The sequence below is a fragment of the Pithys albifrons genome, chromosome 1 (genome assembly GCF_047495875.1).
Source record: "Pithys albifrons albifrons isolate INPA30051 chromosome 1, PitAlb_v1, whole genome shotgun sequence".
Classification (NCBI taxonomy): Eukaryota; Metazoa; Chordata; class Aves; order Passeriformes; family Thamnophilidae; genus Pithys; species Pithys albifrons.
This window is the reverse complement of record NC_092458.1, coordinates 67,317,908-67,331,867: the sequence shown is the minus strand read 5'-3', so window position 1 is coordinate 67,331,867 and position 13,960 is coordinate 67,317,908. Positions and strand designations below refer to the sequence as shown.

At 38.9% G+C, this 13,960-nt stretch overlaps 1 protein-coding gene across 3 annotated transcripts in view; it reads right to left on the bottom strand.

Moving 5' to 3' along the window:
• The window catches only part of ATP8A2 (ATPase phospholipid transporting 8A2), a 330,508-nt gene that overhangs the window by 260,161 nt on the left and 56,387 nt on the right, over window positions 1–13,960 (bottom strand). For 2 of the 3 annotated variants that reach the window (XM_071553667.1, XM_071553677.1), the window contains exons 7-13: window positions 12,617–12,690; window positions 8,821–8,890; window positions 7,317–7,444; window positions 6,195–6,306; window positions 5,510–5,675; window positions 3,197–3,324; window positions 2,058–2,135 (exon numbers count right to left, since the gene is read on the bottom strand). In XM_071553667.1, coding sequence (XP_071409768.1) covers window positions 2,058–2,135; window positions 3,197–3,324; window positions 5,510–5,675; window positions 6,195–6,306; window positions 7,317–7,444; window positions 8,821–8,890; window positions 12,617–12,690 — 756 coding nt within the window. The remainder of the gene's footprint in view (window positions 1–2,057; window positions 2,136–3,196; window positions 3,325–5,509; window positions 5,676–6,194; window positions 6,307–7,316; window positions 7,445–8,820; window positions 8,891–12,616; window positions 12,691–13,960) is intronic. The other variant, XM_071553685.1, reaches the window with a different exon arrangement.

Here is a 13,960-nt window from a genome sequence, read left to right as displayed (position 1 = left end):
GTAAGCGCTATGTGCTTACCATGGTTGAAGCGACCACTAGATGGTTAAAGACATATTCAGTACCACATGCATCGGCCCTCAATACTATCTTGGGCCTTGAAAAACAGGTCTTGTGGAAGCATAGCACTCCAGATCGCATTGAGTCAAATAATAAGACTCATTTCAAGAACAATCTAGTAGTTACTTGGGCTCGGGAGCATGGTATTGAATAAGTGTAGCAACAGCTAGGCCAAACCTGCGACAATGGCATTAATTCTTCTTCATCTCTAAATAGTAGGTATCAGCTGCCAAGGCACTAGAGTGGTCACTACAGATGTCATGGTCATTGTAGCTGGACAATTACCAAACCCTGCAGATATACCAAGGTCCAAGAGCAAGTCTGGACAAGACCAGAAAAGACTGGAGAAGCAAAAACTCTTAAGGCTTTTGAAGGGCCATTACAATTTAACACAAGGAAGAAATTCTGTGTTCTAAAGATCACTGGGAATTTGTTTGGGATTTTTCCCCCCTTCCTTAAGGAGTAACATGCAAGAAATACACTAGAGTACATCCTACTGGTATTCTGCAGGCAAACAAAAGCTGCTTTTTCTGGTACCGTCATAGCAATCCTGAAGTGCAAGACACAAAGCCACAGTCAGCACTGCCCAAGCTAGTAATCCCTAAATGAAACTAATGGCTTTCAGGTAGAACTTGGAGGCAACTCCAATACAGCAACATGACTTCTTGGAGCACGAGCAGATTCAAGATTCCCACCACCAGTGGGCCACAATGGACCAAAAATAATTGCAAGTTAAATACCACAGCTGTACCTCTGCACCAGGTAAATTTTTCAACCAGCAACATGTAAGAATGGATGCTGCTAACACAGGAGTTAAAAAGACCAAATTATTTTGACTAGAGTTGAAAAAAGCTTTTCCTCAATAACTGCAACTCAATTCAAGACAAGGCACCACAGTACTGGTTAGGTGTCCCTTCAGTTGTGCTCTGCACTGCTGGCTGAATACAGCATTGGAAATGGAGCTTGGGCAACTCAGAAGCCAAAGTGCATATCCAAACATTTGAGGAACTTCAAGTCACTAACAATTCTAGCACAAAAGGCACCTGTGAACAGGTAATTCAATTAATGAATAAAAAACCTCAGTCTAGTTACACAGAATCACTAGTAAGTGATTGCTGAAAATAACATGTGGACCAACAACATACATTATGCCACATATCTTCAGACAAAAATAGTGGCAAAATTTGTAGGTTGATAAGTTCACATCAGAGTAATCTAAATAGAAATCAAAGTTTAGCATTCATAAGAAAGACCAATCAGCTTAAGCAGGAAGAACACTGACTACCACTCTGCTGAGCAGCACACAATAATTATGTATTTTAAATATATAAACACTATCTCCAATATCAAATCACACAAGTCACAAAGTTCATGAGGTTCAGTTAAAGACCTGGGACTGATAGTCAATGAAAAAACCTAGGATTTCTCAATGGTACTTCAAAACTCCAATAGCAAAGCTGTATTTTCCAGTAAACTTATTTTCAGAAGCCATTCCATTTTGAAAGAGCGTAATTTGCAGAATAAATAAATCTACATCAACTATAAGTGGTTGGAAAATGAAATGCTTGAAGAAACACAATTAGGAATAGTACTGCATTTTTTAATATCCATCTCCTGTGAAGTGATCAGAAACATCATGAACTAGGAATATAGTCTGAGGCTGTTGGGCTCTTCAGCCAAGCTTAATCCTATACATTCTGTTCTGGTATAGACAGTCACAATCATGGAGCATCTCCCCAGCACCTTTGAGAAAAAAGTCAGGTTAGAGTGAACATAGGAAAGACTTTCAATTCCCAAGCATAAAACTGCCTATATGACATTAAATTTAATCCTATGACCTGTCATTATTTTATTTGTAAGCCCTGGACTAATGACAAACATGTTCTATTCGCCTGAGCCAAGAGCAACAGAATAAAACAGACTTGTACAGCTTGCTCTCATACCTTCCATCTTGCCAGAATAAACCACAAATCCAACATTTAAGAAAACATTGTCTTACCTGCCCAAGTTCCTCATTAAGGTTTGAGGTTCTGGCCATTGCAGGCGTATCTGTTTCAGGGTAATACATATCTATGTCCTGAAATGAGAGCAAAATCAGACATATGTTATTCAATCAAATACTAAAGTATCTGTTCTTCTTTTAGTCAGCTCCACCCTGGCCTGTCTTAATCCCATTGGTGGAAGTTCTGAAGGCTTGAGACAAACATGGTCCCAAGATGAACATGGGTGCCTCCTTTCCAAAGTGTACCTCCACACTACATGTACATGAGAAGAGACAGAATCAACCAGTTAACAAGCTGGAGATGCAGTGGGAAAACATATAATGCAGTACAGTGGGAAGTTCTAACAGGCACTAGCCATGCTAATCAGAGGTCTTCAATTACAACAATCAGGTGCTTCAGCCACATCCACGACTGAAGGGACCATTTTAGTGGCTCCTTCTGTTACTACATTTTACTGTGAGAGTACAAGACCCAGCTGCTACACAAATGAAAGAATCTTCTCAGATAAGCACCTCTGCTACATCATAAGCAGTTCAAGAAACAGAGAGACCTCATTTACTTGTAATTTATAAGAACCTACTATATTACTGAAAGTCCAAGGATTAATGCATACCATAAGAAGATATTCCTCTCAGTTTTTTTCAGCTTAAGAGACATCATTACAGTATTTTTGGTTCACAACTAGAGAAAGACATTTTGAAGTCAGAGCTTGAATTCAAAGCAAGATCACTGTTTGGTTGCATGAGGCACCACCAATTTATCTCCTCACAAAAATATGATCCATATCAGAGGTAACCTTAAGGTCAGCCTCAAGATTTAAAGAAAAAAGAGTTTTCAGAAGATAGTTACTGACCATGAGTCAGCAGAGAGGCCTCGTTCAAGCAAAATCGGAGACTTCACATGCTAAAAGCCTAGAATACAAGTCATTATTTGCACAGGGGATCCTCCTATGACTCATTCCTTTAATTTCCTGTGAAACACAGAACTGATAGAGAATAAAGCCTGTGAGCTTCCCCCTGCCTTTCCCAGAAGTTGCATCAGAGAAGTAATTAAAAATCTCTTAAAGATGTTAAGTGTGTTTGTTTTCTTAAATGTCAACATCCAGAAATGAGATATAGTCATTCTTGTTACTTACCCAATTTATAAAAAGAGCCTGAGTAAACTTGACAACTTCCAATGTCACCAGAAGGCTGATTGGAATAAGGTTGTTGTACAAGATTATAAATGTCAGCAGATTGTATCCAAAGTTGACAGACAGCATTTCTGTGGATCAAAAGACAAAGGATATCAGCAGACAGAAGTCTGAGTGGTGTAGGGGCAGCATAGAGGCCATCAACTTTATGCAGTTGCCCTAGTCAAATTTAGCAGTGCTAAAATAATGAGCAAGTGTGTTGATGACTAGTATAAGGGTTTTTCTAATATTGATTTTAATAGTACATATATAAAACACCCACACAACACATGCCTGAATTCACAGCATATTATGCCAGGTGAAGAAGGGCAACATTGGTGAGGCTAAATAATAAGGAACAGAATACTTTCTGAACAACTTTTGCTAAACAGATGGTGAGAAGTACAATATTCCCCACCATAACCCAAATTTAGACATTTATCTGATGTGTCAACAGTCTAATTAAGAGCCACCAATATCACTAGTAATAGAACTTTCAAAAAGTGCCTACTTGTCACAGTGGAGTTAGGAAACAAAAAATAAGCACTAAAATTAGTTCTAAAATCTGACATCATTGTCAGAATTGAGAAGTTACCCACATTAAAAGATCTAAGAGAACAATCGATTGCTAAACAGACACCTAATAAATGAACTAAGGCATCCTGCTTAAGCAAAGAAGCAGCTATTAACAGTGACAATATTGGGCACGTTGCCTGAGTAAGTCTGCCATCACAACTGGTCCTAAAGGCAAGGGGAAGCATTGATAGACAGCCAGCAGGAATGTACAAGGCTCAGCAAAGGCACAGGAAGAGAGTTCCTGTTCTTGGTGCTTCCCACAGCCTCTTTTCAACCAAGGCCTTCACATCTGTATACTCTTCACTTCCCCAGAAGCTTAGGGAGGCACTAGAGTCAGAACACCCAGCATAATGGGGGCAGAGTCCACAACTAAGGGCTTTCAGCAATACAGTTGATTAGAAGTCAGGGGAGCCCGCCAAGAGGAGACAGAATCTGGAGAAAATTGCTGAAGCCTAATGAAGATCATAGTTTGGACACAGGCACCTCCAAGTGTGGGTACACTTGAATTTGGTATCTTTGACAAGTTTACAGAAAACAGAAGCATATTGGGTATTGGAATATCTTCCAATGTAATTTTTACAGAGATTAGACATTTAACAAAAAATTAACATCTACCCACCTAATCTGAAAAAGTGTCTTTGCTTTGTGTGGTAGTTACAGAACTATGAGAAACTTTGCATTCAATTTACAAAAAGGCATCTATACAGACTATTTTTTCATCCTAGTTTATTGCAAGTGGCACGTTTTATATGACAAGTTCAAGAGTTCACTGCATTCATCTTTTCTAGTATTACTTCCACCATTGCAAGGCACAAATTTATACTTAATCATTTAGAAACAAGGGGGAAGGCAGAGAAGAAACTTTGAAAGTTGCTGATACTGCTAGTAGAAGACATTACAACTATGAAAACCTGGAGTCAAAAATGAGGCATTTCCATGCTCTTGCTATGTGATTTTTTTATTACTACCACAATTGCAATTCTTAAACCACACAAGATACACTTGCCATCTGTTTCACAATCATCAGCAGACAAGCCATTTGCAGTTTGTGATAATTGTTTTAAGATCTGCACTTAAAGATGCTTCTAACAACATATTTTATAGCTAATGTAACCTCCTCAAAATGGAAGTCTATTGGAGAGCATTTCATTCTTCATGCCCATCTTTGATATTGAACTGATAAATACAAGGACTAGGAATGAAACTAAACAAAATCCTTCAAATAAGCACACTAAAACAGAAGTTAAAAACAGAAACTTTATCCCATAAATAACAATTCTAACCATTTAGCATTTTTCTTTAAAAGAGCAGGTCAGCATTTCTGACCGAAAGAAGTTAGTTGAAGTATCATCAGACCGATACTCTCTACAATGCAGTCAGATACATATGTAAAGCAGCAGTACATGACCTCTTTCCAGAATAAATTTGGGTATGGTCAAACACCAGATATCCAATAATAATTCTTGCCCTCTTTTGTTTCTGCCCTGCTCCTAACTAGAAGGTTTTATTAACAGAAGCCTCACTGGCACATTCACTTACACCAGCCCATTCTCAAAAAAAAAAATTCTGTCATCAGAAAGTTAGCAAGGGGCTTCATTTCTTCTTTTTCTACTTCTTATTTTATGCATTCATTTAGTGAAGCTAAGAGCCCGGCTGGCCCTACAGCCTGATACACCCCTGGCTCAATGCCTGCATACTCACTGTTGGAGCCAAGGTACCAGACGACTTCGCCGTGTGTTCTGTTCCATAATAAGGCACCTACAGAACTCACAAGGGCCATTACCAGGAGAATACAGAACAAAACCAGGATCTGCATGTTGGTCACTTTCTCCACATTTGATCTCTTCAGAGGTGCTTTGGTTGAATTCTAAAGAGCAGTAAGGAATGAAAAAAAAAAGAGCAAGGGAATGGCTCATAGAAAATAAAACTGCAGAGGCAAACTCAGGGTTTATTTTTCAAAATCCATTAGAGCACTTCCTGTCCATCCACTGATGGTCAGCAGCAGTGAGCAATACATACATGCTGTTGCTGGTCTCTCCATACTCCCTACCACTAAAGCAATACATGACAGTAGTATTAACCTAATCATCTCCATGGCCATTACTATCTCCTCAGCTGTTAAAACTGAGTTTCAAATGCCATCCAGCTACCAGATAAATTCAAATGAAAGTTAGCTCTCCTTACATATTCAACTGCTTTCAAATAGTTGAATAAGTGTTTACACATGTGCACATGCAAGTATCCTTGTAACTCCCCAAGGCCTCCAGGTCTCTAACAGCTATAATGAGTTAAACCATTTCATAAAATCAAATCACTGACAAGGAGAATACAGGAAAGATAACCATCTTCTATTAAAACATGCTCTAAATCTCTTTAAAAACTTTACCTGCATGAGTTTTGTATCATGTCCTGTATACACAACAATACCCAACACCCACTGGGTGTTTCTCAGCTGTGCCCCTCTCAGCAAGATTTGGTCTGGACCAACAGGAACTGGGCTGCAAAGCAAGAAGTACATCTTTCAATTCTTGGCAACACTCTAAAGAAAGTAATTCTACTTTCAGACCTATTCCCAAGTGAGAAGGAAGAAAAAAAAAAAGAGATAGTAATATCATGACCTTAGATTGTCCACACAACCAAAGAAAGCACTGAAACCTCTGTAAGCCTACTTCCTGCTAAAGCACCATAGGGCAAAGCTGATACAAGGAAGCTGTTCCAGTTACCCAAAACTTGAGAACTTACATAGCAGCCATGAGCCTGTTTTCCACTTGACCCTGGCTACTACCTTCTCTCTCACATCAAGGACAGAAAAGCATCACACTTGCAAAGAGACCATCCATTTCAAATACACTGTATCACATACACATTACACAAGCATTTGGGAAAAACTGTTACCCACAGGATTTTCAGGTGGGATGCAAGTGATAATGTGCTATTCTTTTATCTGTCACTACACAGCTAAGTTGGCAGAGTAATACAAGTTTTGTGAAGTAAAACAGATACAGCCAAATGAAACCTGTATGTTCCTACTGACCTTGCAAATCTGTGAATTCAAGTACTAAGACTAAGTACTTTTCTTCCAAGAGTTGCAACAATTGAAAGTCACACTGATAAAGCTTCCATATTCTGGGATCATTTTTCTCTATAGACTTGACCTTGGTGCAGCCTTTGGCTCTAGTTGGAAGGGATAGGTTTCCATTTACTCTATATATCTCATGTGACAAGAAGGCCATAAAACACCTAATCATTTCCTGAACTCCTTTAGATGTACCTTTAAAAAAAATCATCATCATTATAAAGAAACCTATACTCCCGTAACGAGCAGAAGGCTCCTCACAAAGATAGCACTGTTACCTTATACTGACAGAAGCTCTGATTAACCATTATTAACTATCACCCTCCTCTTCCGTAGCAAAAACATGCATGTACTCTGTGTTACAGACTAAAAGCACACAGAAAACATTTTTCCTAATCAAGTGACTTTATGGCTTTGTTGACAAGTTAATACCTTTGACCATCTAAGCGCAAGTTTCCAGTGAAGTCATAAAGGTGACGGTTGGGTCCTTCACATTCTATCCTCCCAGACACTTTCATCAATTCTTCCCTGGACTGGAGACTAGCAGTTTGAGACAAGCCCTGCAGAGACCAATCCAAAGGAGATTGTCAAAAATTGTTACTAGAAGGCAACCTAGGAAAATGGTGCTTTCTTTTAACATCTACGATACCAAGAGTAATGAATAGTATGGAGGTTTGTTGGTGGGGATCTTGTTTTGGTGGGGCCTTTTTGTTGCTGCCTTTTTTGTGCTGATTTTTGTCATGTTCTGGATGGGGTTTTTTGATTTATTTGGTATTCAATACCTCCTTCCTACAAAGAAGATTCATGATGGATACATTTGAACCTGTTAACATACAATTGACTTAAACTCCTGGCACAAGACAGCTGCATTTCCTAAATGATCTCTCTTTAACCAAGACAAAAGTCCCATCCTCAAAGCACAAAGCTGCACAGATGCAGAAGGAAGTAGGAGAGAAGCAGTATAAACAGGCCTGGCTTTTCTCTCAAAGTATAGCTCCACTAAAGTTTTATTGCTGCTAAATGTAGTCATTCCTAAGTGTAGTCTCTTGGGTCACTGCAGCCATTATGCCCTGAGATCATGCTCAAGGTTAATGATCAACCTGCCATGCAACTGCAATGTAATGTATTGCTACTCCATCTCAAGAGTGCTCCTTCATCTCAGCACTCCACTGCTTTTCATCTATGAACAGAGGGATCCATTTCATGTTTCTCTTGCCAAGGTTTGCCTGCAGCACTGCAAGCCAGAGCAAGGCCATATCCTTGTATTTTAAGCACGTGTCCTGAAGCAAGTAGGATCTTATGGAAACTCAACATCTCATTTACTAGGCAGATCTGCAACAGTAAATCACAGTTCCACAAATGTAGTAAAGAAGTAGCAAGTGTACAGATTTTCAAGAATCTGTTTCAAAATCCTAATCTTTCTAAATGAAAAAAGGCAGACGCTTAACTACCTCTAAACACTATAATCAATATTATTTAACAAAACTAGAAAGATCCAAATAATTCCACTACTTACCACAAAGAAGTAACAACTTAAACATATAGAAGGTTCTTTTCAGCATCTGCCTCTGCATAATGTTCATTGAATGGTACTTGTGAGAGGAGAAATTGCAGCTCTCATCACAAGCATTGTGGACATTCCTTTTTGTGTATAGCACTCAAGTCCCATTTACTGGACCTTTGGCAAAACACAATTGAGGGCTGTTTGATTTGTCTTTAGGGCTTAAAATACTTGCTCCAGATTAGTTTCTTACACTTGTACATGATGCATTATTGCCACTGAAAAGGCAGCTTACAGCCACCTAAAAAGGGGTGCTTTTTAAAAAAAACAAAACAACAGGCACTTGCATTATTGTCTTTTAAGGTAGATGCTGTTTCGTAGCTAACATTATATACCTAAGTGAAAAGATAAAAGATGAAGTTCAGTTTTCTTTACCTGTCGTATTTTAAGATTAGTCTCCCCATCGAGGTTAGCTGTTTCAATATAGCACATGGCTTGTGGTTCACTGTAAGGAGCATAAGATTTTCAGTATTATACAACTCAGTACTTTTTTTGTATTACTTTTGCACTAATATAGTCTACAATAGACTTTTCCAATACACTGCAGAAGACAGAAAACCATATTGGTGGTATACAGCCATGAAAGAGTGTGCTGAAAGCACATATTTAAGAGAGATGTCTTTCCATAGGAACACAGTAATACAACAAACCACAGAGAAAGACAAGTCTGAATCAGAAGATTAATTAGAATTTAACCAGTCATGATAAACTCAGATGTCAGATGTGGATTATTTTGAATTGCAATCTATAAAATTGTTTCAGACTGCAAGACCTACGCATGAAATACCAAGTGTTGAATAATATAGAAAGGGGATATGTTGGGATGCAGAGGGTAATGCTTTCTGCTATTGAGTTCTGTCTGTGAATGAACACACAAAAGGCCAAGTCTGCAAGGTCACCTTAAAGTTGAGGGGCTTATGGAGGTTCATCTGAAGTCAGTGCTAAACAGCTGGTTTTTTGAGCATCAGAAAAAGGTTCATTAAGATTGAGGGCTGTGATCTGCATTTTCCAAAGATGCTTCTGCCTTTACAGATAGGGGCAAAAATATTGCTTGTAGAACTGAAATTTCCATTAGTTAAGCTCTTATCTCCATCTAACATGGAGGGGCTCTGCATAGGTAGCACCCGTGATAAGTACAGGTACTTCTATCAGTGCTTTTCCTAACATCCCACTCAAGATTTAAAACCTCTGTATGGAACCACCAAAACCACTTTTTTTTGCCAACTGCCTTGTCAGGCTGCTAAGGAGTATCAGTTTCCTATCTGGATTCAAACAAATGCTTCTTCAGCATATCACTTCTCATTCCTGATATGTTGCTAGTTTTTTTTTCCAATTGCTCTAACAGCAAAAGTACTCAACCAGCAGAATAAAGGCTCCTTAGGACAAAAATAATAATTAAGAAAGGAATAGGTACATTTGTAACACAGTAAGGAACTAGATTACTCTCTGCAAATAATTTTTCTTTAATAAAAAAAATGTTAGAGGCTATTCTTTGTCTACTCCTACATAGGTAATCTGAATCTGAACCTAAGAAAGACAGTGATTAAGTCCAGCTCAATTCCAATTTTAACTCTGACAAACACTTTATCTACTATAAATCAAGTGGTTAGGCCAGATGGGAGGCCTCTTGCAACACAATTGCTCTCATTTCCACAGAAATGTGGAAGTATTTCCACTCAAAGTTGTGTTTGGATTCAAGTGTGTTTTTTTCCTTCACATAAATTTATGCTTTACATAAAATTAATTTATGTCACCTTTTCTCCTATATGGGAGAAGAAAGTCAAGATAAAAACAGCTGTTTATTTCACCTCTGACAATCAGCTCAGACACAGAAGATCAACACACAGGCAAAAGACCCCATCCCCTTCAGAGCAAGCAGAGCTTTCTGGTGAACTGAGGAGACGGTATTGTCATTTAAAAGAATCATGGGAAATACCAATTGTAAAGCAGCATTGCATAGAAATTGCTATTTATTTCAAGCAAAGCTTCTCCCAAATCAACATGCGTTGGGTTAAATTCTCTATCATTTGGGTAGCATAGCAGGTTAGTAGAACAGAATAGGAGACTAATGTAGAACAAAAAGCTGAACCACACAAGAAATGTATCAGAAGGGTTTTTTAGTGTGACATATTAGAGAACTTTTTAAGCAGAATATTCCTCAATGGTAAAGCAGACAATTACTGATGTCAACGTTAAGCATAACAGCACATTAAGGTTGACAACTGTTTATTTGAAGTTTGGGGGTTGTTTTCTAAAAAATGCAATACTGTATACCATGGAATGAAGATGTCTCTATCTTTCACCATGTGATAATTCAAGAACACTGAGTTTCTACATATAGCTCTGAAAAAAAATGAAAACTACCAGGAATAGCATAGACAAGAAGGATGGAGCAGAAAATAGAGGAGCTGGAAAAACAAGGTCCCTTAAAAGTTGGGTCATGTAAGATAACTGTAACCTACAGACCAGAGCAGCCTACAGTCACTGTTGAAAAGCACACAGACAGGAGAAAATTATGGACAAGAGCAAGGTTTCATAAGACTCGGCTAATAGAAATGTGCTTAAGAATAGAAACTGTGCTATTGTCTGCTATTATTGTAACAATATTGTGCAATATTGTCTTATATTTAAACTTCATCTGTCTAAATAGACTGTGGTCTTGATTTGTTTTCAAGTTATTTTACACAACACAGGATCTAGATTAGCAGTCAAGTATCACTTAAATGCTTTAAGAAACTAAGAGACAGACAAATTAGGGCAACCACCAACTGTACGAAGCTTAAAAAAGCAAAGTATCACATTCTACACGTGGGGCAGGGCAACCCCAGATGTATGTACAGAGCATGGAATGAGATGCTGGAGAGAAGTGTCCTGGAAAGGGACCTGGGGGTCCTGGTTGATGCCAAGTTGAATCTGAGTCAGCAGTGTCCTGGCAGCCAGGAGGGCCAACTGTGTCCTGGGGGGCCTCAGGCAAAGCACCACCAGCTGGTCAAGGAAGGGGATTTGTCTCGCTCTGCTCTGCACTGGGGCGGCCTCACCTCAAGTCCTGTGTGCAGTTTAGGATGCCACAAGATAATACATATATTAGACTATTAGAGAGCATCCAATGGAAGGCAACCAAGATGGTGAAGGGTCTAGAGGGGGAGTCATAGGAGGAGCAGCTGAGGACATCTGGCTTATTCAGGATGGAGAGCAGATGACTGAAGGGAGACCTCACTGTGGTCTACAACTTCCCCACAAGAGTAAGCAGAGGGACAGGCACCAATCTCTTCTCTCTGGTAATCAATGACAGGACACAAGGGAATGGCACGAATCTATATCAGGGAAGATTTAGGTTGGGTGTCATGGAAAGGTTCTACATCCACTGAAGGGGGTTACTGGACACTGAACAGGCTCCCCAGGGAACTGGACACAGCACCAGCCCTGCCACAGTTCCAAAAGCATTTGACAATACCCTGAAGCACATAGTGCAACAGTGAGTCCTGTGCAGGGCCAGGAGTTGGGTTGCTGTGATTCTTGTGGGTCTCTCTCAACTCAGGATATTCTATGACCAAGCTTCACTTGTCAGTATATCCGGATGAACAACCTGACCCGTATTTCAAACTAAACCAAGCAGGACTCAACAGGTTACTGTTGCTACCATGCTATAGAGTGACTGTACATGCATTGTATCAAAGACAAGTAGTAAATGAAGTCAAAAAGCTATTTTGTTATTTCATACCAGCAGGCCCTTTTAGATTTACTATTTGAAGGAGAAACTATTCCTAGGGGCAGGAAAATATGCTGGATAATCACTGGAATTAATTGGAAGAAAACTTAAGATTCCTTAATTAAGTGGAGGGATTTTCAGAAGGCCATTGAGCCACTGACTGAATGGAGTTTAAGTACAGGACCTTCGGTCTTCCAACAAACTCATCAATATATAGTATTAAGTACCTGTAACTCACAAAGTCAAGTTTTGAAGAAGCCTTCTTTTTGAAGAGACTATCTCCAATGATACATGAATCACTGCATAGTAAAGACGTCTTTTCACATTGCTGAAATTTGATTTTAAATGTGGGGTAGAATTAGTGCCATCTGATGTCTGGTTTTATTAAGAGCAACTACAGAGATTCAAGTCCTCTGCACCTCAGTTCATCAGACACATCATTTCCACTCCCATTTTGGATACCTGGTAGATATAATGATCATGTCTGCTGGAAGATGCTGCCCATTGGTGACCTTCACAATATCGCCTACTGCTACCTGTGGTCAGGAGTACAGTAGCATGGAAAAGAAAAACAAACAGTTTGCTTGTCTGGAATGTTAGTTTGTTATTTTCTTTCACCCAGTCAGAAGAACAGCATCATGCACAGAACAGCTAGAGACAGTGTTTCTGAAAGTCAGAGTACTTTTCACTGCAATTGTGAACTTCTGTGGCTTATATTTAGTAAAAATTATTTTATTCTATAATTCTGCCATTATTCAAATTTAAGGTTTTTTCTTTAGTCTTATTTAACATACAGAAAACTTTTTCACTGAGAGGAAAAAAAATCCATCTCTAAACTTCACCTCTCTCAAGTATCAAGAGTTTCTTCTATTCTTTTCCTATATTACTACCTACCCAATCCTCACTACCCTTTTCCCTTAATTCTCCATAGATGCAGTGCTTGTACTAGTCATTAGCAAGTAGTATCATCTCTACAGATACATAACATAATCCAGTTCTTCCCTGTCATATAGTTACATCTGAGATATGCAGAGTTCTTAATTCTGAAATACAGAAGGCCAAAAACTTTCCAGCACCTTTAGTTAGTCACATGCATGGGATTTCCATTCTAAAAAGAATCAAATAGCACTCTCAAAACAATAAACCAGATTTGTCTGATGAGCATCAGGCTGTTTAGTGCCAATGCACTGCTCAGAGTCTGAAATGGGCTTAAAAATACTTAAGACATTAATTTCCACAAATTGAAACAGATGGCATATTTGAACAAGCAGCTTCATTAGTTTTGCTCTGATCGCACTGAAAATAAATTCCCTATCAATTTCAGCACAAATACACTCCCATGACAAGTCTGCCTTGAGGTGATTAAGGTGGATAGTACAGAACTGTTACTCCCTAACAATAAACGCAAGCCTGGACAATATGCAGACACAGACACAGGTCAACTCAGGAAGTGCCTAAGGGTATTTAAAAAAAACAACAAAAAACCACAAAACAAATTTCAGGCTCAGCTTTAAGATTACAAAAATAGGACATGGAACAGCATGAACAGGAACCAACACTAGTCACCAGAAGCCCTAGCAATCTTCAGTTTCTGCTACAGCCTAACACTTCAGCAGAATTGCTTTTAGGTGTCTTCAGGCTGATCTCATTTCCCAGAGGTTTTACCAGTGTGCACTTTCTCCTCCATTATTAGTTAAGAGGGCTAATTTTATCCTTTAAAAGGCATTAAAAGCCACAATGAGATCAATTCATCCTCAAGCATTTCAGCAACTTCCAGGTCCTAGAAACAAAGTTCACCAGATCCTG